This window comes from Barbus barbus, assembly GCF_936440315.1.
Source record: "Barbus barbus genome assembly, chromosome: 7".
Lineage (NCBI taxonomy): Eukaryota > Metazoa > Chordata > Actinopteri > Cypriniformes > Cyprinidae > Barbus > Barbus barbus.
The window spans coordinates 4,669,143-4,695,850 of NC_136735.1; the positions used below are offsets into that span (position 1 = coordinate 4,669,143).

Sequence of the window (26,708 nt, forward strand, 5' to 3'; positions counted from 1 at the left end):
TACAAGGTGAAGGGGACTTTTCAGGACATTGACCCATGTCCCCACTTTTCAAAACACTTATAAATCATACAGAGTGAGGTTTGTTTTGGGAAAGTAGAAATGCAGTCTTCCCTAAGGGCCCCTGGCCCTGGAATGTGATTTCTACTGAGGACAACCTGCTCTCCTTGATGCAATGTATAACCCCCACCCTACTTCTCAGAGAGAGGGGCTCCCTCTTGTATTTTTTGTGATTTCTGTGACTTCTGTGTATTTTCTACACCCCTCCCACCCCCATAACCACCAATGGGGAACACCAAACCTGATTCTACTTCATCCTTCGATATTCTACCAAGTAAGATTAAAGTTTGTCAAATACTGGCAATGATCCACACTTCAGCTTTTAACGTGTAATAAATGTCAAAATGTCAAAAGATGCATACCTATATTTAAGGTTAAATATTTACAAACCTACTTTTACATCCTACATTTAACAGTAATATTTGCTATGTCATGAAATTTGTATGAAAATGCACTTGTGTGATTACAGGTGCTGTAAGAAAAAGTCAACACCAATTATAGTTACTTATTTCAATGGTTCTTTCTCACTCTTTTGCTAAAGTTATCGTAGTCAGCCGGATCCGGTCCGTATCCAGACTGCATTAGTATTTAGTTTTTTTTTGCACCCTCAGATTCCAGATTTTAAAATAGTTGTATTCAATAATAATAATAAAAAATACCCTTGTGACTGGTTTTGTGGTCCAGGGTCACATATTTGAATGCCTTTTAGACATTCTCTAATTGCATAATCAGAGCAAAACAATTTAATAACTGATTGGCACTTCACAAGAAACTATCATTTTAGTACATGACTGGTTTTCATGTCATCTCTTTATTGAACCTAATGCTTTAGGTTAGACGATTATTTTGAGTGACACATTTTTAGCACTCAAGTTAACGGCTGCAAGTGCGTTTGAGCAGAATTTCTCTAACTGACAAGGACTGTTGACATTTAGACAGTTGGGTGTTTCTCAATATCCTAAATGATGCTTCCTCGCACCTTCATCCTTTTAGCAAGAAAAGGAAAAAAATGTGGAAGTAACCAACCCAGACAGCAAGCAGTATCGACCCAGATCCGGCCCGCATGGATTTCACACGGGCCAGATGTGGGCCGGGTCTGTTCCGACACTATGTTGCTGTCTGGTAACAGAAGCACTCATTGTCTTCCACTATTTGTTTTGCCGTGTCACTCTTAGTTTGAAGACTAGATTAGACAAAGTGTGTTGCAAAATTAGGTGGAGGACACAGTTGTCTTAACTAACTTCCAATTAATTGGAGTTGCACAACACAAATACACACCAATAGCTGCTTGATCATACGTCAGTTTCTCAACCCGAGTTACTCAACTGTTAGTTCTGAGGACAATGATGATATCTTGAAATGCAGATGACTGATAAAAAGTCGAAACAGTGCTCTGCTTCTTGTTACTAATGCAGCCAGATGATGAACATGATGCATGTGGACGTAGTGACGCTGATTGCCGTCGTTCTTTGCTTCCCTCTGCTTACATTATGTGACCCATTGTAAGTACATTTGTTTTCCGAAAGCTCAAAAATTGACCGTTTTTCTGAAATTCATAAAAATACTCCTTGTGATAGACAAATGTAAATCTTAAGTGTCACTTTGTCAGGTATGTTCTGTCATCTCCTAATTTGCTGAGGGTGGGTTCCTCAGAGAACGTGTTTGTGGAGGCTCAGGATTACTCTGGAGGAAACATGAATGTGAGGATCATAGTAAAGAACCACCCGAAGAAGAACCTGGAGATACTGTCTAAATCAGTGGCATTGACTGCAGACAACAATTTCCAGATCCTTACAGACATAAAAGTGAGAGTGCAGAAATTACAGTGCAGTGATGTCTCATTCTCATAATTTTATTATCAGATATAATTCAGACTGACTGATTCTCTGTTTTGCAGATCCCTGATGATCAGAAGTTCTTCTCTGACGATCCTCTGGAGAAGCAGTATGTGTATCTACAAGCTCAGTTTCCATCCACCACTCTGGAGAAAGTAGTCATGCTCTCATTCCAGACTGGATATATATTTGTACAAACAGACAAGCCCATCTACACCCCTGCTAGCACAGGTACGATTTAGGTTTATTTTAGGCATGTGTCACAATGCTTTTTAACAGGCTTATAACATGAAAGTCTTTAAAATGGTTGTTGCATTCAATACTTTTCTGTATTTTTTTGTTGTTATTCTGTCTCGCACTGTTCAAATAAACCTACCATTAAAATTATAGATTGATAATTTCTTTGTCAGCAGGGGATTATATATCTTAGCTGTCTAAAAATGCTTTTTAAAGAAGCATATATTGTTGTCACCATATGCATAAAGTTTTACATAAACTAAAGCTTTAGCACACATAGTAATATTTGATAAAATAATTTATTTTCCAGTTAATTACAGGATCTTCTCCTTAACTCCTGATCAACATCCATTTGATGGAGTTTCCATCTCGGTCGATATCATGGTACGCAAATAAATGGTGTTCAAAATATACAAGCATAGATGAAATTAGTGATGCACTGAAATGTATTTATTTATTTATTTATTTTAGTGCTGTCAAACAATTAATCTCTTCCAAAATAAAAATGTGTTTACATAATATGTGTGTAGTACTGTATATATTAATTATGTTTATATAAAAACACACACATGCATTTATATATTTCAGAAAAAAAAAAAATTATATATTAAATGTATGTATATATAATATAAATTATATGAATATAAATATATACATATAAATACATGTAAATATTTAAAAAAAACATATATTATGAAAACAAAAACAGAATTTATTTATTTATTTACAAACAAACAACGTGGAAATGCAGCATTACAGAAGCAGTCCTTCCAAACCTGTTTTAGACTAAACTGAAAATTAAATTTCGGTCAATTTCTTCAGCTGGCAAATTTTCGGTGCATCACTACATTAAATAACTGAACCATCTTGTGTGCCGTAACAACCACCAAAATTGTCCCATCATTGGTTCCTGCACAAAAAAGACAACAACTGATTTTTTTTTTTTTTATACATTCAACAAGAATCCTCAAGGTATCACACTGGACAGAGATCAATTCCAGCCAAGGCAAGGCATCAGGACCGAAACCTTTGCTTTACCTGAACTTGTCAGGTTTGTTTACTGTTAAAGTGCACCATTCAGTAAAGATTGATCAGTGAGTTTCCAATTGTCATAATGCAGGCACTCTCTGTTAGTCAGATTCTTGTGTTTTCTGCACATTTGTTTTGAAGCTCTGGGGTTTGGAAGTTGATCGCGAGGTACACAAACACACCGCAAAAGAACTTCACTACTGAATTTGAAGTGATGGAATATGGTAAGTTTACTGCCTCCTCTAGAGAACTAATTATGTTGATAAGGCTGTAGGAAATATTGAAGAATGGCTGAAATTTTGTTTTATTTTTGTAGTGCTGCCAAGCTTTGAAGTGACTTTAAAACCACGCAAACCGTTCTTCTATGTGAATGAGCACTCTCTGGCAGTAGACATATCAGCTAAGTATGATACATTTGTATTTAACTGTTTCACTGTGCACCGTACTACTTGATCTAATATAGTTCTCTAGTCTAGATTAATTGCATATTTTATATGTACTTTTTATTTCATGTGATCTACTTAAATATTTATCACAAGGGAAGTTCTCAAATGTTTGAAGTGTATATTTGTTTTGTTAGGTATCTGTTTGGTAATAAGGTGCGAGGAACTGCATTTGTGGTGTTTGGTGTGATAGACAATGAGAAGAAGATAAGCATTGCAGCCTCACTGCAAAGGGTTCAGGTGAATTCAGATAGAGCTGTGCTTTATAACTTTATAACTTGGAGTGAAAAAAGGCATGTTTGTGGTTCAGCATAACTGTGGTTACATTGTGAATTGTATGCCGTTTAGTTTTGATTAAGCAACATACATTAGATGTGCAATCCTATCATATCGCAATCCTAACATAATTGGAACAGGGGGGTTTGTTGAGAAAAAACGTTTTAAAAATATAACCTTTAACCGTAAATTAAAAGAAAAGTATAAAAAAGAATTCTAAAGTAATTGCAATGGGAGGTTTTTGACCAATATTTTACAGTACTACTGTAAAATACTAAAACACTTTTTATGCGACAGTAATTTTGTGACAATTATAACTTTGTAAAACAGTAAAGATGTGTAAAAATTCAAATGTCATAAAATAGAAAATGTTTAAAATTACAATTTTATTAAATAATAAATATTTCTAATGTGATTGCATTAGGGGGTTTATGATAATGATTATACTGCTCTAGTGCAAAGTACTAAAAAAACTTTTTACATAAAAGTAATTGTATAAAAATATTTTTATAAAACAGTTAAATTATTTAAAATGTAATGTTATAAAATAGCAAAAACTACTGTACAGGGAGTTGATGTTGCCATTTGTCTCTCTGTAGATAACTGATGGAGAAGGAGAGGCAGAGCTGAAAAGACAAATGATCAAGCAGAACTTCCCAGACATCCAGCAGCTAGTTGGGAAATATCTCTACATTTCAGCCAGTGTTTTAACAGAAACCGGTGAGCCAGACCAAACTCAGAGTCTGTGTGGTGGATTGGATTTTAGCTTGAGAGTTGCTGGAAGATTTTTATATTCTACCAGCACAAAAGGAGACAAGACGAAAAGTTTATTTCACCTGAGAAAAACGGCTATATTTGTGTGTGTATTTCAGGCAGTGAAATGGTGGAAGCACACAAGAAAGGCATTCAGATTGTGACGTCACCGTACACCATCCACTTCAAAAGAACACCACACTTCTTTAAACCTGGAATGCCCTTCGATGTCTCGGTATGAAAAAAAAAAATCCCTAGAAATTTAAGAATGGGATTATACTCACCTCCGCTGAGCTACAATACAAGATGGCATTGAGCAGGGGCGTAGCAGCCAATTTAAAAGTGTGTGTGTGTGGGGGGGGGGGATGCAGCTGTCAGGTGATGTGACCATCAAAGGCAAATAAATGATCTACATAATGTACAAAGGCGAGGTTCTTAAAGGGTTCTATTGTGTTTAGTCGCATCACATGATCACATCGCTCGCATCCAGTGTAATGTTAGGTGCAGCGTTACAGTAGGCTAAATCATAACATGGAAATTTGATCGCGTGAATCATGTTATCGTGACATAACACATACAGTAGAGATGTGCATCTCCATAACTGGGGCCGATGCGATACGCATCTCGATGCATAGTCAACGATACGATACATTGAAGATACATATGAAGCAACTAGCGATGCGATGTGATACGATTCATCCCTATTACGATGCAGTGCGATTCAATTTCGAATTGATTCAACACAATGTGATTCGATGCAATGGAAAAAATATGATCGCTTTTATTTCTTTGCTACAGACAGACATCAAATCATAAATGAACTTGTGTCTTCTGACTTCTAACACATCGAGGCCTGTTTCATAAAGCAAGTTTACCAAATAGGCCAGGCTTATGTCAGTTAGTCTGACTCACTGTCAAATGATTTGATTCCATAAAGCAAATTTAACAAAGATCAACCTCAGTCACTGTGGCTACTTCTGCTGGAAAGCTAACCTGGTTCAGGGCAGGCAAACTGTCAGGCTAAGCTGAGCTCCTATAACACTGACCAATAGGAAAGCAATGATATTACCACTGACTATCTCTCATACTATCATAGCCATACAGCCTTTCTCTCTGGTTTTATAACAGCTGTACCTTTTATAGATAGAACAGATTAGAACATTACAATCTAACAATACTCATTAAAGCATTAACAATCACTAAACTCAGCAGCGCAGAGCGCTCGTCCACTCGCGTAAGCCCATTGGTCACTTTCTAAACAATAAAAGTGTAGCACATCCACTAGTAATTATATATAAATAAATAGTTTTTTACCGATGCAAATATGTTAGAAACGATGCATCGTGATACAAATGCAAACTTGTATCCAATGCACACTTTTTAAACCGATGCATCGCATCCTTAACTTTGTTTGCCAATGCACCGAGCGAATTAGGGAATCAGGGAAACAAAAAAAAGTAAACGTAAACCTCTGCTTTTTTATGGGGTGCATTTTACCCCAGACCGCCAAAGAGCAAAGACGTGAATGAATAAAAGGAAATGTGAAGCTCATTGCAGACGCGCCCAAGAGATGACTCACCTTGTGATTTGCCGAATGTTAGTTCACTCAAATCTAAGTAACAAATCAGAGAACACAGGAGGAAATAGTGGCTGTGGGTCAAACAAATGCGGGGGACAAAATCACCTGTTTCTAACAGTGCGGGGGACAAATCCCCCGTGCCCCATGGCTGCTACGCCCCTGGCATTGGGTAATGTTTATTTTGAATTTCTTATCAAGGTCTATGTAACAAATCCAGACCAAACACCTTCAAAAAATGTGGAAGTGGAAGTCAATCCTGGAGGGGTCAAAGGTCAAACAAGAGCCAATGGCATTGCGAAAGTTACTGTCAACACTCCAGGAGGATCTTCCACACTGGAGATCACTGTAAGACCTGAGCTTAAATGAAAAATCTCAAAGTCTTGCTGACTTTTTAAAATTTTGCAAATCAACAACATCAATATGATTATGTCAAGGCAAAGACCAAGGACCCACAATTAAGCGACGAACAGCAGGCAGTGAAGAAGATGACGGCTCAGGCCTACAAGCCCAAAGGTGACTCCAACAACTACCTGCACATCGGCATTGATGCTGCAGAGCTTCAGATTGGGGATCAAATGAAAGTCAACCTGAATCTAGGAAACAGCCCTGGAGTGAAAAACCAGGATTTCACCTATATGGTGAGAAACATGCCAATTTTCATTAATGTGCTGCTTTGTTTGTGTCCTAGTTGTTTGATACAAATGACTGAACTGTGTAATACTGAATCGTGTAGTTAGATCATTAAACAGTTTCTTTTTTTTGTACCATTTTTGTGTTTAGGATTTTTTTGGGCGGCCTGAAATCATGTCTTGATTATGCACCTAACACTATAATAACTAGAGCACATTAGCATCAGTGGTTCATCTGCTCAATTGCGTGTTCTTGTCATTACCACAGTCCACAAATTGCTGGCTAGCTATGTCCTCGACAAGTAAATGCAAATTACCTGGTTGCGGTAATTTACAGAACAGTTGGCTATGTAAATCCAATTAAGCTGCTAGAGGGAACATCCATTCAGGTCGCAGATGTATTTGACAGTTGACAGTTTTAAAATGCATAATTTTTGCTAAGGTTACGCCTATCGTTTACACTACTCTGGCATTTTCGAAGGTCGCTGCAGACCCCGTTTTAGTTTGAAAACTCTGGGGTTGCATTTCAGTGTAAACGGACCAAAAACGTAGACTTTTGAAAATGATAGCTTGGCTGCCCACATTCGCTCTGCGTATCCTTGACGACCGTGTGTTATGATCTAAATTAGTTTAGGGAAGACCGCAACAGAAATAAATGGCTGGTGGTGAGACACTGTGCGACGGCAAAGAAAACGCCGTCTCCAGACCCAGAAAAGGCTCCAATAACCTAAACAACCACGGTCACATGCAGAAAAAAGATACGTTTTTATTTACAGTCTAAACAAAGAAGTAACAAAAGGGTATTAACTTCAGAAGGGGGCAAGGCCAAAATAACAAACATAAAGAATCTAACTGATATAACCCAATTGACTAAGCTTCAAGGACAAGAAAACTAAATACAGCAGATTAAACTAACTCCCAAAAACTAACATAAACAGGAGAAAATAGGTAATACAAAACAAAATGGCACCCACTTTCCTACTAAACCCAAAACAAAAGATGAATTAAATGAATTAAAGCTTAATATTTATAATGGGCAACTGAAGTTAACACTCACTTCTTTTCAGATTAAGTCTCAGTCTTAACTGTAATCGATGAGACAAAAGACAGAAACTCTACTTCAACAGTCTCAACAATAATATCATGCACAGTGTTGTAGCCATAGATATGTATAGGTAGATCCCCCATTCGACCACTCTCTAAGTCCATTCGACGTCCACCATCTAAGTAACAGGGAATCTACCAATACATACAGTATCTATGGTTGTACCTGCATGAATGGTCATGTAACATGCGTTTTCGGTTTTGTAGTGTAGACGGAGATCGTTTCTGAATTGCAGTGAGAATGCCAGTGTAGGCGAGGATTGTTTTCATTCTAGAACATTGTTTTAAAATGAAAACGCACTTGTGTAAACAGGGCCTAATTATGTCTCTGTTGTGCTTGGCTCCTTAATTACGGTTCCCTTTCAGTCGCTCACGTTCGACGTAACGTCGACGTGACGACGTAATTGGGATCACTTCAGAGAGCCCTATCAACTTCAAGTATCTACAGAACAAGCCAATGAACGTTGGCGTGCGTGAACGCGCCCCCGCCCCGCCGCGCGGGTATAAACAGGAAGCGGGCGCACGCACACATTGTCTTTCGCTTCGGAGCCGAGCTTTTGCTTTCACTTCCGAACTCTACAAGATTGCCTTGAGAACAAAAAGAGGACTCTCCTGTGTTGGTGTGACGGCGCGATCAGCGGTGGCCGTGAGCATTGCAGCTCACAACTGCTGTTTTCACAGCACTATTGTTCTGTGTCTGTGTGTGTGTGTGTGTGTGTCGGCTCGGTGGGCGTTCCCCGTGTGTTCATTCACACCGCGGCTACCCCTGGGTGCCTCAGCACTGAGAGAGTTATTTTTCTGTTTTTTGTTTTCACTAAAAGAGCAACACAAGCGTGACGCTGCGTCTTTTTCAAGATGTCATTCTGCTTGTGCGTTTCTGGATGCAGTCGTTCCCTGGCGCCAGCAGATGGCCACAGTAGTTGCCTCTCGTGTTTGGGCATTTAACAAGCTGAGGCGGCTTTTGTGGATAGTTCGTGTTCCCATTGCGGGAATATGACTATCTCAGTGCTTAGATCGAGACTCGCTTACCTCAAGGGAGGTGCAGTCCCCTCGCCTATGCCCCGATCTAGTGTTTATTCTGCCCCGCAGTAAAGACCTACTTCGGTGCATGACCAGGGTGATCTGAGGATTACAGTGAGGGCTTCCCCGTCGAGTCAACCTCCGCGGGCCCCTCGTGCCTCACAAGCGCTGCTGCCGTTGGAGTCCCTTAGCGAGCGTCTTGGTCCTTCTCCAGAACGACCGGCCGTTTCCTTTGGGGCTCCTCCTGACGACCAGATGTCGATCGCAGCATCGGAGGGGGAGCTTCAGTCCTCTGGAGATGATGACTCGGCTGCGTTACCCCCCTCGGGGCGTGTGGCGTCCGAGCCGGATCCAGAATGGGCGGCTATGCTTTCCCGGGCCACCGAGAAGGTTGGGCTTGTGTGGAACCCTCCACCACGTCCCGAACCTTCTCGGTTGGACGATTGGAAAGAAAGGTACCGGGGCGGCGCACTGAGAACCAGCACGGCCCACCCCGGTACCTTTCTTTCCGGAGGTGCATAAGGAGCTTTCTAGGACGTGGAAGGCACCGTATAGTGCCCGAATATAGTGCTCCTCCCCCCTCGCCACCCTCGACGGCGGGGCAGCTGAGGGGTACGTGGATATCCCTCCAGTGGAGCGGGCCGTCGCGATGCAACTGTGTCCGGTGTCCGCTTCCTCTTGGCGGGGTAATCCGCGCCTCCCGTCCAGGGCCTGTAGGTTCTTGTCCGGTCTAACGGCGAGGGCTTACAAGGCCTGTGGACAGGCTGCTTCCGCCCTCCATGCCATGGCGCTCTTGCAGGTCCACCAGGCCCAGGCGCTCATGGACATGAACGAGGGTGGTCCTGACCCAGAGCTCCTTCGGGAGCTCCGTGTGGCAACCGACCTCGCCCTCCGGGCGACGAAGGAAACTGCACGTTCAGTCGGTCAGGCGATGTCCACCTTGGTGGTCCAGGAGCGCCACCTTTGGCTCAACCTGGCGGATATGAGGGACGCCGATAAACATCGGTTCCTGGATGCCCCTCTTTCCCAGGTTGGTTGTTCGGCGACGCGGTCGAGAGCTTTGCCCAGCAGTTCTCGGCCGCACAGAAGCAGACGGAGGCCATCCGGCACATCCTGCCCCGGCGGACCGCTGCTGCTTCCACCCATCCGCCGGCCGCAGATCCTCCGTCTACTCGTCGCCGAGGTCGGCCTTCTGCGGCGTCCTCCGCTCCCACTAAGCCCCAGCAGCAGCAACCATCCAGGCCTCAGCGCGGAGCAAGCCGCAGGAAGCCGACCCCGCCCGTCCAGGCCGCTGCCAAACCAGGAGGCAAGCGACGGTGCAAACGACCCTGAGACGGGCGGCCCAGAGGTGGATCAAGTTGCTCTTCAGGGTCAGTGGTACCCACATTTTCAAAGAAAGAGCAATTTCTGAAACCTCTGGGCCCCAAGAGGGCGCGCTTGGCAGTCAACGACGCCACCATGCCTTGTCACTCCCGCTCACTCTTCCATCGCCAGCGGGCAGCAGTGGCTGTGTCCTGGATGCACTGACACCTCCGCACACTCTCTCTGCCCTTCGACGGAAACAGGTATGTGCTGCACCACACACTCAGACCCCACTTCGGGCCGCTGTGCTTTCAGGGGCATTCTGTTCACCCGTGTTCTGGCAGACAGTGCCCCTGTGCTCAGGGCAGAGATCGCAGTCCTACTGGCGAAGGACGTGATCGAGCCGGTCCCTCCAGCCGATATGAAGACCGGCTTCTACAGCCCGTACTTCATTGTACCCAAGAAAGGTGGTGGGTTACGGCCAATCTTGGACCTGCGCGTCCTGAACCGGTCCCTTCACAGGCTACCGTTCAAGATGCTTACGCAGAAACGCATTTTCAAATGCATCCGTCCCCAGGATTGGTTGCAGCGATCGACCCCCTTCGGGCTGGCCCTGTCGCCCCGAGTCTTCACGAAAGTCGCGGAGGCGGCCATTGCTCCCATGTGCGAGCGGGGTGTTCGCATTTTTAACTACCTCGACGACTGGCTTATTCTAGCCCAGTCGAGAGAGCAGTTGTGCGAATACAGGGACATGGTGCTTAGCCACCTCAGCCACCTAGGGCTTCGGTTCAACTGGGAAAAGAGCAAACTCACCTCCGGGCAGAGGTTCTCTTTCCTCGCTATGGAGTTGGACTCGGTCAACATGACAGTGCGCCTCACCGAGGCCCGTGTCCAGTCAGTGTTGAGCTGCGTGAGCACGCTCAGACGCAGAACAGCGGCACCACTGAAACTCTTTCAGAGGCTCCTGGGGCATATGGCATCTGTAGCCGCGGTTACGCCGCTCGGATTGCTTCATATGAGGCCGCTCCAACACTGGCTCCACGATCGAGTCCCGAGGTGGGCGTGGCAGAGCGGCTCGTGCCGGGTTCAAGTGACTCCTCACTGTCGCCAAACTCTCAGCTTGTGGTCGGACCCTTCGTTCCTGCGGGTAGGTTCCCCTGGAACAAGTGTCCAGGCACTCTGTGGTCTCCACGGATGCCTCTGCCACCGGCTGGGGGGCCACGTTCGACGGGCATGCAGCTTTAAGTCTGTGGACGGGACCTCAACTGCATTGGGACATCAACTGCCTCGAGTTGTTAGCAGTATGTCTTGCGCTGAGCCGCTTCAACCGCTGCTACTAGGCAAGCACCTACTAGTCCGTTTGGACAGCACTGCGACCGTTGCGTACATCAACCGCCAAGGTGGTCTACACTCCCGCCGCATGTCACAACTCGCCCGCCATCTCCTCCTCTGGAGTCAGAAGCATCTGAGGTCGCTTCGTGACGTTTTTATTCCGGGCCTGCTCAACCGTGCAGCCGACGAGCTCTCACGGCAGCAGGTGCTACCGGGAGAATGGCGACTCCATCCCCAGGTGGTCCAGCTGATGTTCAGGCGCTTCGGGACCGAACAGGTAGATCTGTTTGCCACCCCGGACACGTCTCATTGCCAGTTGTTCTATTCTCTGACCGAGGGGACCCTCGGCACGGATGCTCTGGCACACAGCTGGCCCCGGGCCTACGCAAGTATGCGTTCCCCCCAGTGAGCCTTCTTGCACAGGCCTTGTGCAAAGTCAGGGAGGACGAGGAGCAGGTCTTGCTAGTTGCGCCGTATTGGCCCAACCGGACCTGGTTCCCGGAACTAGTGCTCCTCGCGACAGCCCCTCCTTGGCCCATTCCTCTGAGATGCTCTCTCAGAGACGGGGCACCCTGCACCCGCGCCCAGACCTCTGGAAACTCCATGTCTGGCCCCTGGAAGGGACGCGGAGGTTCTAGGTGACCTACCCCCTGCGGTAGTTGACACCATCACTTCCGCTAGAGCCCCCTCTACGAGGCGCCTCTATGCGTTGCATAGTGGAACCTGTTCGTTGACTGGTACTCCTCTCACGAGGAGAACCCCCGATCTTGCTCGATCAGAGCCGTGCTTTCCTTCCTGCAAGATGGGCTGGAGCGAAGGCTGTCTCCCTCCACCCTTAAAGTGTATGTTGCCGCTATTGCTGCACATCACGATGCGGTTGATGGTAAGTCTTTTGGGAAGCACGACCTGATCGTCAGGTTATAAGGCTGTCTCCAAGCAGAGGATGGCCCACTGGATAGTGGATGCCATCGCCTTGGCTTACGAAGTCCAAGGGGTGCCCTGCCTGCCTGGGTTGAAAGCCCACTCCACTAGGGGTGTCGCTTCTTCCTGGGCGCTGGCACACGGCGCCTCGCTGACAGACATCTGTAGAGCTGCGGGCTGGGCGACACCTAACACGTTCGCTAGGTTTAATAGCTTACGTGTTGAGCGGGTCTTCCTGTGTGCTCGCTTCTTCTAGCCGGTAACACCGAAGCTCCCGCTTAGTGTCGGCTTGCTGCGCCACTCCCTTCCTAGGAACGGATACGTGCACTTTTTACTCCAGTCGAGTTCCCCACTTGGCAAACCCTGTGAGTTCCTCCGCACCCCCTCGGCAGTCGGACGTTGCGGAGCGTCCGACGCCAGGCCTAGTGCTCGTATGCTTGTGTAACTTGTGCTAGGCTGGGTTCCATATGTGCGTTCCCTGCGGCGATCCCATATGTGTATTCTTCCACGACCAGCTCCCTGTGGTGAGCCCGTGTCTTCCCTCGGCAGAGTCTGCTCTGCCGTCACTGTCCGGTGTGTCTCCCCTTCGGGTGGAGCCACCCCAGTGACATTCCATATGTTGCACTGCCCCCTCGGCCAGTCCATATGTGTATTCTCCACATGTTACCTCCCTTCGGGCAGGATGTGGCTCCGCAGCGTCCTTTCCCCTGGGAAGGGACGCTTTCCCAGTGTTATTAAGAGTTCACTGTGTGGGGTGTAATGGAACAGCAGTTGAACCCCCTCTACGCAGGTCTTCCGCCCCAGCAGTTGGGGGGCTGAGAGTCCTGCGTAGGGCGCTGGATGTGGCAGCAACCGTGGCGTTTTCCATGGGATCCCAATTACGTCGTCATGTCGACGTTACGTCGAACGTGAGCGACTGAAAGGGAACGTCTCGGTTACTGATGTAACCCTCGTTCCCTGAAGGAGGGAACGGGAGACGTAACGTCCCGTCGCCACTGTTGCTGACCATCGCTGCATGGCCGTCACAAATCTCGGCTCCTCAGCGAAAAACAATGTGTGCGTGCGCCCGCTTCCTGTTTATACCCGTGCGGCGGGGGCGCGTGACGCGTTCACGCACGCCAACGTTCATTGGCTTGTTCTGTAGATACTCGAAGTTGATAGGGCTCTCTGAAGTGATCCCAATTACGTCGTCACGTCGACGTTACGTCTCCCGTTCCCTCCTTCAGGGAACGAGGGTTACATCAGTAACCGAGACGTTTTGTAGTTTATTTGTGTGCATTAAATTGTACATAACTATATATTCTAATACATAGCAAGCAAAGTTGTTACAGTTAAATACAAATAAAACCACAAAAAAACAACGTAAAACTTCAACTAGTTTCCAGCAATTTTCATTTGGTTCACTCAGTACTAAAACAACTAAAATTAAAACGAATAAAGACAACATTGATAAGAAAAAAAAAAAATACTTTCTCAAACAGTGAATATAAAAATACAAAAATGTATTAAACTATTCATTGTATTTGTCATTATTTCCACAGATCTTAAGTAAAGGTCAGATTGTTCAAGTGGACAGGTTTAAGTTGAAAGGACAAGCTCTAGTGTCTCTGTCTCTGCCTGTAACCAAATACATGGTGCCGTCCTTCCGCTTTGTGGCTTATTATCATGTGGGCTCATCTGAGGTGGTGTCTGATTCAGTCTGGGTCGACATGAAGGACACATGCATGGGAACGGTGAGTGAACCGAAAAACCATGATGAGTGCCTGTAGAAGCCATCAGCATTTATAAGCCTGTTCTTACTGTTTTTAATCACAGCTCAAAGTTGAGGTGAAGGACCCGGCACAATATGGCCCAGGAGATCAGCTCAGCTTGAAAATTACTGGAGACCCTGGTGCTAAAGTCGGGCTGGTCGCTGTAGATAAGGGTGTCTATGTACTTAATGACAAGAACAGACTCACTCAGACAAAGGTAATTAACCCCACATACAATAACCTCAGTAGTTTCAGATTTAAAATGACCTGGTCTCTTTATTGACTTAGATCTGGGACATTATAGAGAAGCATGACACCGGCTGTACGGCAGGAGGAGGAAGGGACAGTATGGGGGTTTTCACTGATGGAGGTCTGATGTTTGAGTCCAGCACTGCAGGAGGAACCAACACCAGAACAAGTACTTGAACATCTAATTTAGCTGAAATTGAAGTGTCAGTGCTGTCATGCTCTACATTCCCACACAGATCTGTCTTGTTTTTGTAGATAATGAGTGCCCTGTCCCATCTAAGAGAAAACGCAGAGCACAGAGTCTTCTGCAGGTCACAACTACGCTGAGTAAGGAAGCAGTTTTATTAGGGCTGCACAAATAAATTAAAATCAAACTGAAATGGTCATTATGGCTAAGTGTGATTTAATTCAGTTTTTCAGAGTGTTCTTTTACAAAAGAGCAGCTCATGATCCGGGATTTTCAGCATCTATCAATATGAACTCATCTCTGCATCTGCTCTGAGTTTGGGTTGTTTGTAACGTGCATCCTTTTTCTTCTCTTTCTGTCCACATTGTTTCTACCCTAACATTGTCTTCTCAGTTGGTCGGTTCTCTGGCGAACTGAAGAAGTGCTGTGCGGACGGACTGGTAGAGACTAAACTCGGCTACTCCTGTGAACGGCGGGCTTCATTCATCTTAGATGAAGATGAATGTATTGAGGCCTTCCTGATCTGCTGCAAGGAGTTGAAACGCCACAACGATGAATTCGGAGAGAAAGAGAGGCTTCTGGAACGCAGTGAGATTTTAACCTCATTCGCTAAATATATTCTCACAGCTCTCAAACAAAGTGATTTCAGAGAGCGAATTAGCTACCTACGTAATGCTCAAATACTTCTTTATTGTTTTTTCATGATAAATTGCAGTTTTGCATTATGATAATATATAGAAACAGTTGTAAAGTTTGAAAGTGCTTTATTACACCTCACTAGAGAATAAACTTATCATCAGTGTGAAGATGAATTGCTTTAATAATATCACTTGCATTGCACTTGCATCTAACACTTTCACTGTAGCGTTAATTTGAAGTAATTATTCTTTAAATGACTATTTGTCATGTAAATGTATGTTAAAATGTCATTTATTTCTGTCACGTAAAGCTGTATTTTCAGCATCATTACTCCAGTCTTCAGTGTCACATAACCCATCAGAAATCATTCTAATATGCTGATTTGCCGCCCAATAAACATTTCTGATCATTATCATTATCAACTTAGTGACCTCAAACTTTTGAATAGTAGCTTGTTTCTTGTTCAGGTGAAGAAGATGATTTTGATGAGGGACTAGGTGATGTGATGGTGCGCACACAATTTCCTGAAAGCTGGCTTTGGGAGGAGATTGATCTTCCTCCTTGCTCACCAAACCAATTGTGGTGAGAACATTTTTTTATTTTGTTGTTTAAAATTATTTATAAATTAAACAGAAGTTTAAATATAACATTTTGTGGAAACCAAGATGTTCGTTCAAGAAGATGGCAATATTGGACAGTTTCATCAAGTGATCCTCAAATGAAAACTAAAGAGGCAATGAGAAAAATATTATGGGCTAGTGTTTGCATTAAAATTTGTTTGCTAAATCTTGGAGGGACTGGCTATAGATGTTGAAGAGATTTGATCAGTGCATTGGTTTGTGCCTAGTGCGGAAACATCTACTTTACGAACTGGAATATTCCTGAAAGACTCCATTACAACCTGGCAGATCACAGCCATCAGCCTGTCCAAGACCCTTGGTAATAAGACACTCTTGTTTGTTTGTCATTTATTATGAATTGTTCTTCTTTGACGCTCCCTTTGTTTCCCTGCAGGAATATGTGTGGCTGATCCTTATGAGATCACTGTTAGGAAAGATTTTTTTATCGACCTGAAGATGCCTTATTCAGCGGTGTGCAATGAACAACTGGAAATAAAGGCTGTTCTTCACAATTACAGCAATCAGAAGCTGAAAGTATGTTCAGTTTTGCTGACATGGTATTAAAGGGCCCCTATTATGCTCCTTTTTACAAGATGCAATATTGGCCTTGGGTTTCTCCAGAATGTGTCTGTGAAGTTTCAGCCTAAAACATCCCACCCCACGTTTGTTTGTTCATCTCTCAATCATCAATGTAATGCATTGCATTATATGTTTTGAAACTACAGAGCTTAAGCTTTTAAGACATACTGTTGGGAAATATGGAGTGACAACTGATTTAGTTATATGATTTTATTTTAATTATCTGCTAGTCTGTTATAAAGGTCTCATTGGTTTACATTACGAGCGTCAGAATTCCATCTTACTTTTTGCTCGTGTAAAATATCAGCAGCTGCATCAAAGTACATATTTATGCTCAGTTTTGGCCTCTGAATTAAACTGTGTTGGAGGTGTTTTATGTCATGCTTTTTGGACTCCACGTGCTGAAGATCTTGTTTTGTCTTGTACCAGACACAAATTAGATTTAAGACGTCGGAGGGTATTTGCAGCAGTGCCAGCAAAAAACAGAAAGGCAGGATAACCGTTTCTGTTGGCCCCATGTCCTCCATAGCCATCCCTCTCATCATCATCCCCATGGAGCTGAAAGAGCAGTGGATCGAAGCAGAAGCATACAGCTCGAATCGCAATGATGCAATTAGAAAGAATCTGAAGGTGGTGGTGAGTCTGCCATGTCAACCTTTAAAGGAAGGCTCTGGTGATTTCTGTAGGAATCAATCATGAACGGTCCTCAGTCACTTTATTTCAAGATTTTTTGATGCCTCCACCAAGTTGCATTTGCGTCCGACTTTCTTTCAGCCTGAAGGTGTGCTAACCGAAGTCCGGGAGAGAATTGTCGAGATCAACCCATCCGAGCATCCAGGTGCAGCTTCTTTACAGACACTGAATATGCAGTGAGAATGTCTGCAAACCGCAGCTGAAATCCTCTTTAAAAACCTGTCCTCTTGACTGAACAGGTGGCTCACAGGTCGTGTCTATGAGGAGTGACATCCCACGCCGAAAGGTTCCAAACACACCTGCTACCACAGTAATCACAGTGATAGGTGATAATCTCATTGCACTGTCCTTCTCTGAAGCATATAGGGCCTATATGAAATCCATTAGATTTTTTTCCCAAAATCCAATTTTCTAGATTTTGTTTGAATAGTTACATTTTAGTAATCAAAAAGCATATCTACTGAATTATATCATGATACTTTTGACCAAAATTACATTTTAGGGCCCTCTGAAGTCTATTTTCTGTTGTTTTTTCTTTTCTCTAAATTCTGTTTAATTTAATTATTGCTGAAATTAAATGTTAGTAATCAAAAATCATGTCTAATCAACTGATTTCATAGACTTTGAAGTTATAAAACAAACATTTTAATAATGTTTACAACAACAGATTTTTTTTTAATTCAAATTAAAATGCATTATCAAAAATTGTGGTAAACAAAGGAGGCTTAAAATATTAACATTTTAAATGTAATCAAACAAAAATGTACAAATTCCTTTTATATTTTGGCAAACATGAAAGAAAAAAATGGAAGAAAATTTGCATTGTTGTCTTAAAAATTGTTTCAATCTTTATTATTATAATTATTAATCTGAAAAGTACATTACTGTTAATACATTTCTGTCTGTCTGTTTCTTCAAGTTAACCCCCCCCCCCCCCTTTTGTGAGATGAACTGTGAACTGAAGATAGGGTTTTACAACTGAAATGGTTAAATGCTGGCGATGTGACTCTCAGAGCAGCTCTCGAGATGATCATGTCCTTTAATAGTGAGACAGCAGATGCCAAAAACACCATGAATATCACTCACACATCAGTGTGTGTAGTAGATGAACTGTGTCTTTTTTCACTTTTAATAGGCACTGCTCCGTATCACGTTTGATTAGTTGTAAAGCACGACTTTTGATTTATTCATCCAAAATTTGCCAACTTCTGTGACAATCCACATTATACTGTAAATTCCATCTTCATTCCACAATTCCGGATATGGAAATCATAGGGCCATTGGTATATCAGTTCATACATGGCGCACACCAACAGGACTGGTGTCAATATGACTCACAAAACCCAGTCACAGTCAGTTACCTTCCATGTTTGCAGGTGAGGAGATAACGCGCACAGTCGAGCAGGCCATCAGCGGACATTTTATGGGTGAGCTCATTGTTCAGCCCTTTGGATGTGGAGAGCAGAACATGATCTATGTGACTCTACCTCTCATTGCCACTCATTACCTGGACAGCACAAAGCAGTGGGAGGCTGTTGGCATGGAGCGCCGTAATGAAGCCATTAAACATATCAACACAGGTCAGCTGACCACCCTCAAGATCACCTTTTAATGTTCTCCCAGTTGTTGAATTGAGTGCTGTGTGTCCCCCACTATGTCATTAATTTGTTCTTCCGGTCAAGGTTATAAGCAGGAGTTGACCTTCCGTAAAGCTGATGGGTCATACGGTGTCTGGTTACAAGTGCCGAGTAGCACATGGTGACATAATGCATCTTGTTTAGAAATAATGATTGTTCTTGCATGTTTCTCGTACTATGCCTAATTTGGCTTTTTCTCTTGTGTCCATTTACAGGCTGACAGCATATGTGGCTAAAGTGTTTGCAATGGCCAGTGATCTGATTGTCATAGAGGAGAATGTGATCTGCAGTGCACTCAACTGGTTGGCCACAAAAAAACAGCAGCCAGACGGCTCGTTTAAAGAAGATGCGCCTGTGTATCACAGCGAGATGGTTGTAAGTTACTTTTTTTTTTTCTCAAGCAAAAATTCCACTTCGTAAATCACACACAACTGTCAGATACATTGCACTCTGGCTATTCCCAGCTTGTGGTGCTTTCCTGGTTCTGTTTCCTTCCATCTTCTCCTATTATTTGCTACTGTCCTATCCAAATAAAGGTGAAAAAGACCATAAATCAAGTACAATCAACATGTGTCCAGTAATCTGAAAGTCATGGTTTTATGCAGAATACATCATGCAGGTCTCAGTGCTATGGGGCAGTGGTTAAATTTTTACTTGCCCTGCCAACATTTTTACTGGTCATTATTAAAGACAATTTAACCCACATAAACAAATTACATAATAAATAAATCGACAAATTAAACAATGCTTTGGGTTTTTAGGTTTGTATGTGTTCAGGTACACCTTTCCGACGTCGGACAGATGAATACTTCAACACGTGAAAGTCCATATACTAACAATGCTTGTCTGGTGTTCAGAAACTTGGCAAGCCCCAGTTCTGGTGAAGCTGGATAGATACTGCTATTCCTGAACACCAGAACAACAAGTACAGAATGTGAAAGTCTGCCAAACCATGAGCTGTTTCTTGCTGTGTGTAGCACCTACTGTTCTGCATATTTTCCTGAGCATCCCAACATTCTTGTTATGTCATTATACAACATCTTATTATTTGAGTGTATGTGAATTCCAGGGTAACGTACGTGGGAAAGACGCTGATGCCTCTCTGACTGCATTCGTGCTGATTGCCATGCAGGAGGGAAGCAAGATCTGTCCTGGACCTGTAAGTGTGATTCCTGGAAACAGCGCAGTGATACATTACCTTCGTCTCGAGCACGTCTCATTCAGTCTCTCTCGCAATACTAGAATCTTCAGAACAGTATGAAAAGAGCCACTGATTACCTGCTGCTGAGAGTTCACAGTCTGACCAGCACTTATGCTGTCGCTATGACTTCTTACGCTTTGGCCCATGCTGGAAAACTCAATAAAGACATCTTGAAGAGTTATTCCACTGAAAGCAAAGGTTGGTAACATTATAGTCTGTCAAAAGTCTGAATCTTGAATACAGTTGAGGTCACTTCTCCATGGTAAAAGCTTGTGTTATCCCAGATAATTGTACCAGTATTGTTATAGTTAACTAAAACTGAAACCATAAAAAAAAAAAAAACATTTGTTGCTTGAAATAAAATAAATGCCAACTGAAATAAAATAATACATTTAAAAACGTATTCCCTGCTAGTTGACAGTAAAACATTTTTCATTTTCATTTTGTTTAACTTGATGTACTAAAATAACTAAAACTGAAATGAAAATTAATAATAAAAAAAAAAACTATATAGACATGTTTATAAACCTGAAATATCTAAACTTGCTACTAAAGTCTCAGCCAACATCCAAAATGTGAAATAGGGTGAAGAAATGCAGTCATGATGATAATGAGAAAAGCTCTCTCTCTCTCTCTCTCTCTCTCTCTCTCTCTCTCTATTGTAAGTGTATGTTTTAAACATATGTTTGTGTTTTTTTTTTTTTTTCAAAACTTTTTTTTCTTTTCAAATCAAAAATGTGTATTGAATTCAAAACTGTGATGTGATGTTTTGCTTATAGATGGACTATTTTGGCAAGTTCCTGGGCAGCACTATCACTCTCTAGAAGCCACAGGTTATGCAGTGCTTGCCCTGGTGATGGCAAAGGATTTCGATAGTGCTGGACTGGCAGTGCGTTGGCTGGGAAAGCAACAGTCCCGCTATGGGGGTTACGGCACAACACAGGTATTTTAAGTGACAATGCATAATTTTGTGGACTGATTGATTTATATAGTTTACAATAGGGATGCACAATATTTTCTGACTAATATCAGAATCAGCCAATAATGGCTTTAAATGTAAACATCTGCCCGATATGTAATATTATGCCGATATGTCTTGCCGATAAGAGGAATACATTAACTCACATGTGCTCAGGGTGTATTAGTGATTAGATCACGTCAGCAGTGTGGCTCATTCTTGAAGCAAAGTTTTGCTGAATGATGATTAGATTCACTCTTTTGGATTGCTGCATTTAATCTCTGAAAGCATATACAGAATGAAGCGATCTGATAGAGTAAACAGTAATAGCATGCTCAGTGGCAGCAGTGACAGCCTCCCCCAGGTCATAATGCCCGCTCAGTAACGACTTTTAATCTGTAGGGGCGCTGTTGCCCTACTTCTAATTAAATTAAAAGTAAAACAGCCTACACAAATAACATTTAGACTGTGTTTCTGATTAAATAAAGCAGTAATTGATGTCAAAATATTAGTGTTTTGATTTTCAACATTTTTACAACTTTTGCTTTAGAAAATCAGGAGAGACTTAATGTTATTTCCAAACAAAAGGAAATATATCAGTATCTGTATCGGCCAAAATGAGCTGAAAGATATCGGCATATTGGATATCGGCAAAATCCAATATTGTGCATGCCTAGTTTACAATTTATGTTGTCCTCCTCATTTTGTGCAACCCTTGGGGTTATTTTAATTTAAGGGGATACTGTGTTTTATTGATATACCAATGAAATGTCGCTTTAGAGGCTGATATCTATGCACTTCCAAAACCATGTGGAGACAACTTGACCCTCACTGAGAAATCCCCCAAGTTTTGATTGCCTGAATAAGTGTGAAACGCAAATGTGATTTCATTTTTTTTTTGTGTGTTCCATGCCAGGAAATAGAATTTGGATCATGAAATTATCAGAATTTCAATTTGTATGCTTAAAGTGCTTTGTAAAAGTAATGAGAGTGAATGAATATAGCAGCAGTGAGACTACTTGGGGACTAATTGGCAATGTTTGTTTAGGCAACGATCATGGTCTTCCAAGCCGTGGCTGAGTACCGCATTCAGGTTAAGAAGGCAGACATTAAATTGGACCTGGAGCTGGCTGTGCAGGAGAGAAAACAGAACACCATGATCGCTATAAGAGCGTCAAACAATCATCTTACACGTTCAGACAAGGTCTGGAAATAAATTAATATTTGCACTCTTAATTCTGAGAAATAGAATGAAAGCGATTGGCCTATGCACATTTACACACTATTGCATATTTACATAATAATATTTACATATTATAGTGCAATAATCGATTCACCCTAAAGGTGTGTTTTCTTATCTGTCTGCTTCATGGACTGAATGTTACAGTTCGACATTACAAAGAGTTTCAATATCACAGCTCAAGGGACGGGGGTGGCCATGCTCTCGGTGAGTATTCATGCACACACTCTTCACCAGCATGTTGTTCTGTGTTCAAGAGCTCCTGTCTTTCCCTCTCAGGTCTTTTCTGTCTATTATGCTCTGCCTGACGAGAAAGACTACGACTGTAACGCGTTTGATCTCAGTGTGCAGATGGAGAAAGAATTAGCAGGTAGAATTCATCAGGAGAACGAGACATCAGTGTAAACTGCTTTGTTGCGAAATAAGGTTGAATTATGATGTTATCGTTTTGTATGTAGTATCTTATGATGGAGCCTCCGAAAGTTATCAGATCACCATTGAATACATGTGAGTATATATGAAATATTCTAACTTTAAACAAGATTCACAGTAACCCATTCAGCTGGTGCATTTGTCCCATTAATTTGTCTTCTTTGAAATGTCCAGAAAGACCAAATGATCAGATGACTGTTTATTAATTCATAAAGAATGTGTCACGGCATCAAGCTTTGCAATATATTTTTTTAAGAAAAACAGGCAAAGCGATGTTAAATTATGCTTTACATGTGATCAGTTTGCACAAGGGGAAGCTGTGAGGTAAACCTTAACCCAACCAGCAAATAGATTATTAATAGATTTTTCCATCATACTAATCTTCATTTGCAGTTTCAAAGACCAGTTAAGAAGCTCAACCATGTCTATTTTGGACATTGGTCTGCTGACAGGTTTCAAAGTGGATGAACGGGATCTTTCAAAGGTAAATAAACAGCATCAATGATTGTGAAAGATCATAAAATCATTAAATATTTGAGTCTAACACATTCACTTGAATTCATTACTTGAGTTAAATTAAATTCATATAATGGACATTAAGGGCCAGTTTTACTAACAGCTTGTGCCAACGCAAATCATCTTTTGGCGTTAAAATTGTACTGTCAGGTTTTATTAAAGATGATCAGTGAAGAATTAGCACTGAAAAGGCATGGACACAGTTATTTTTGTGCCTGACTTCACTGAATATGCATTTGTAGGAGTTTCCCTTTCAGGCGCAAAATGTATGGGAGGAATGTACTCAAATGAATCACGCAATGAGATATACTAATGTTTACGCTTGTCAAATTACTGGCATTTACGCCGTTATTTAACGCCCACCAAAGCATGTCTTAAACTATTTTGTGCTTGAAATGGCTGCAATTATTATTGCCAGGAGGAGGCACCACAGAGAAGAACACATTATGCGAACATACAGTTTGCCAAGCCATGTTATTTTTTTAATTTGCTTCAGGAAATAAAGGACGACTTGGAACCCTCAACGAGGAGTTCATGCAATACCAGGTCTATCAAAACTTCTTGCAACCCATTTTTTGGCCTCCGGTTCTTTTCAATGTACTGTAGATTCTTTATTCTTTATTTGCAACTTCTCAAATTTGTGCTGCGCTTGGTATATGGCATTGGTCGATATGTAAATGAGATGTTGCATCTGTGTTCCTTAATTTGCACGTTGTTAGTAAATCACCCCCAGAAATGTCCACGCCCATCGGCACTGTTTTGGAATTGCACTCTTGCGCTAATCTGCCCTTTTTAGTAAAACTGGCCCTAAAACTGCAACTCGTGCCTGTTTTTCTCTTACGATTTTACCACCAGTTATGCAATGGAAAGGATAAGTACATTCAGAGCTTTGAGCTGAACAAGGAGCTATCAGAGCGAGGATCTCTTGTCGTCTACATAGATAAGGTACACTGCCACTGTTCCCATATTTGTTGTGTTTTCAATTTATCTTTTTGGCTGTAGTGGACATGCATGTGATTGCAACTGATTTTATTTTCTCCTTTTTTTGGTGAATTGTTGTTTGGTGTAGTGATTGCTCATAATAATATACTTTTTACTTAATGCTTTTTAGGTTTCTCATAAAGAGAAGGAAAGGATTGTCTTCAGAATGCACAAGATCAATGAAGTGGGAATGTTGCAGCCCGCCAGAGTCAGTGTGTACGAGTACAATGCTCCAGGTCTGCGATATTTGCCAACAGATGTTTATCTGGAGGACTAGAAAAGAAATTCATATAACTATTTCTTCAGCAAATATGACAATATACGCAAATACACACATTTTAGTGGTAGGTTGTGTGATAAATCAAGTATTCTTTTCTCAGTTTTTATGTATGTTTCAACTAAACAGTGACGTGTGTGTAGACTGTACGATGATGACACCTATTGACTCATATGCTACGACGTACGTTACTATAGTAGAATAAAACGTCAACACTATGCACTAGTGGTTAACAAAAAGAGCATGATAAATCCCACTTTAGCAGTTGTATTTTTTATGTGTGCTGAAAAAACAGTGGAAGCGGTGAAAGAGGACGGAATAAGAGCTTGAAGTAAGCAGTTTTATGTTTTAATACAATGTCGCATTGATTTGATGCTGCATTTTGATTGGTTGGTCAGTAAACGTGGCTCATACTTGCAAACACACTGTGCGATCATCATGCTGTATTGCAGGCTATCTTTGGTCGCAAGACCGTGACAACGGCTGTCTTTGAATATCTCTAACTGTACGGCATAAGACCACCGATTAGGTGTCACAATCACAGAATTCACCACGATTGTTTCACAATGCAAATCTTTCGTCTGGGACACCTGAAAATCAGGCAGTGTGTTTAGGGCTTAAAGCAGCTCAAGAATAAAGAATGAAGAACAAAACTGAGGTTACATTCCACTAAAATAAAAAGTAAATGACACCGATAAGAAATTAATATCAGAGCTATTCCCTTATGGAAATGGCAATACTTATTATAGCACACCATTCCATATGATTGACCATTTCGGCACATTGTGTACACATTGTGTACTGCTGACATATTCAATCTAACCTGTATATTTGGACAGATAAGAGTTGTGTGAAGTTCTACCATCCTTATAAGAAAGATGGATCGCTGAACAGACTCTGTCATGAAGAGCTATGCCAGTGTGCTGAAGGTTTGTACACTTCAAACTCAAGATGAACATATGGAATGATTAAAAAATATAATTTTATGAAGTCTCCATGAGAAAGAAAGAGAGGCAAAGCGTGGTAAATGAATGAAATATCCTTACAGAGAACTGCAGTTTGCAAAAGAATGAACGCATTGATGAGGATAAACGTGAAGAAAAGGCCTGTGAACGTGAAGTGGAATACGGTAAACATCCTGAATGCTTTTTTTGTGTGTGTGTTTGACTAAATTACTGTAGCAATAGAGAATGTTAGATCAAGTCTTGTGCAATAGGTGTCGCTCTCAGGACTGTCTTAATTTTCTTAATGAAGGCCCAGTATGGGTCAGTTCTTTCCTGGGGAGCTGTTATGTATAGATAATCATGTAACACATTTGTCTTGTAGTTTATAAAACCAGTGTTTTGGAAATGGGCTTCTCATTGCATGCGGACATCTATAACATGACAGTTGAGCAAGTGCTGAAGGAAGGTATGGGTTGCCATTTTCTATGACTCTGGATTGTGACAGCTCCATTGCACAGGCTTTTTCCTCAATGGTTTGTGTCTGTGTTTGTTTTCAGGCTCTGATCCAGATGTAGAAGGAAATGTGAGGTCGTTTTTGGCTCATTCTTTCTGTAGAGATTTTCTGAAATTTGAAAAAGGCAAGACGTACCTGATCATGGGCCAAACTAAAACCCTTCCAAGGATTGGCGGAAAGTATGACATTAAGTTTGGTTTATGAGGAAATTGTTGGATCTTGTAGTTAGTGCAGTTAGTGCAACGTTCTCACTTTTCTCATTCATCGTAGGTTGAGGTACCACTTGGGTGAGGATACCTGGATTGAATACTGGCCAACACAAAAGGAAGGCCAGACACAAAAACATCGAGAAAAATATATTGGCATCAACTCGCTTGCTGACAAGCTCAGCCGATTTGGATGCTCCACTTAAAGATTTTTTTACTGATCTAACAGCCTTAAAGACACAAGCTTGTAATTCTAGTAAATTGTCAGATTTATTAAAAGTTGCAGTTTTTATTTTAAAGTTCATGCTTAGTTCACTTGTGAGTCAAGTGAAATATAATAATTTGAAGCCATTTATCAAATAAAATTTGCATCAAACATAAAATAGTCCTTGTACTTAATTCTTTACAGTAATTTTTTATGAAATTCAATTGCAGTTTTATAAACTTCTGTGCTGAATGTGGAATTTGCAGATTTATTTGAAGATTTATTGATTTGATTTGATTTTATGACTACTTAGTAAACAAATACTAAACCAATACCAATGAAAAAGTCAATTTTCAAAGCCC

The 26,708-nt window shown here is 42.0% G+C and overlaps 1 protein-coding gene across 1 annotated transcript; it reads left to right on the forward strand.

Annotated features, from left to right (window-relative positions):
* Nucleotides 1–1,442: 1,442 nt before the first annotated feature.
* On the forward strand, nucleotides 1,443–26,521 carry c3a.5 (complement C3a, tandem duplicate 5). The gene is made up of 41 exons (XM_079421935.1): nucleotides 1,443–1,559; nucleotides 1,667–1,862; nucleotides 1,955–2,123; nucleotides 2,440–2,513; nucleotides 3,092–3,180; nucleotides 3,300–3,382; nucleotides 3,475–3,562; nucleotides 3,739–3,841; nucleotides 4,477–4,597; nucleotides 4,750–4,865; nucleotides 6,408–6,554; nucleotides 6,644–6,847; nucleotides 14,059–14,250; nucleotides 14,333–14,485; nucleotides 14,557–14,686; nucleotides 14,773–14,844; nucleotides 15,098–15,292; nucleotides 15,811–15,925; nucleotides 16,191–16,282; nucleotides 16,358–16,497; nucleotides 16,972–17,178; nucleotides 17,317–17,380; nucleotides 17,475–17,561; nucleotides 18,612–18,815; nucleotides 18,918–18,993; nucleotides 19,088–19,247; nucleotides 19,942–20,031; nucleotides 20,115–20,271; nucleotides 20,853–21,016; nucleotides 22,080–22,235; nucleotides 22,419–22,478; nucleotides 22,551–22,641; nucleotides 22,730–22,778; nucleotides 23,097–23,187; nucleotides 24,075–24,164; nucleotides 24,331–24,436; nucleotides 25,317–25,406; nucleotides 25,526–25,606; nucleotides 25,804–25,887; nucleotides 25,979–26,114; nucleotides 26,206–26,521. The coding sequence occupies exons 1-41, from the start codon at nucleotides 1,477–1,479 to the stop codon at nucleotides 26,345–26,347; spliced, it is 4,947 nt and encodes a 1,648-aa protein (XP_079278061.1). The 5' UTR covers nucleotides 1,443–1,476; the 3' UTR covers nucleotides 26,348–26,521.
* Nucleotides 26,522–26,708: the final 187 nt, after the last annotated feature.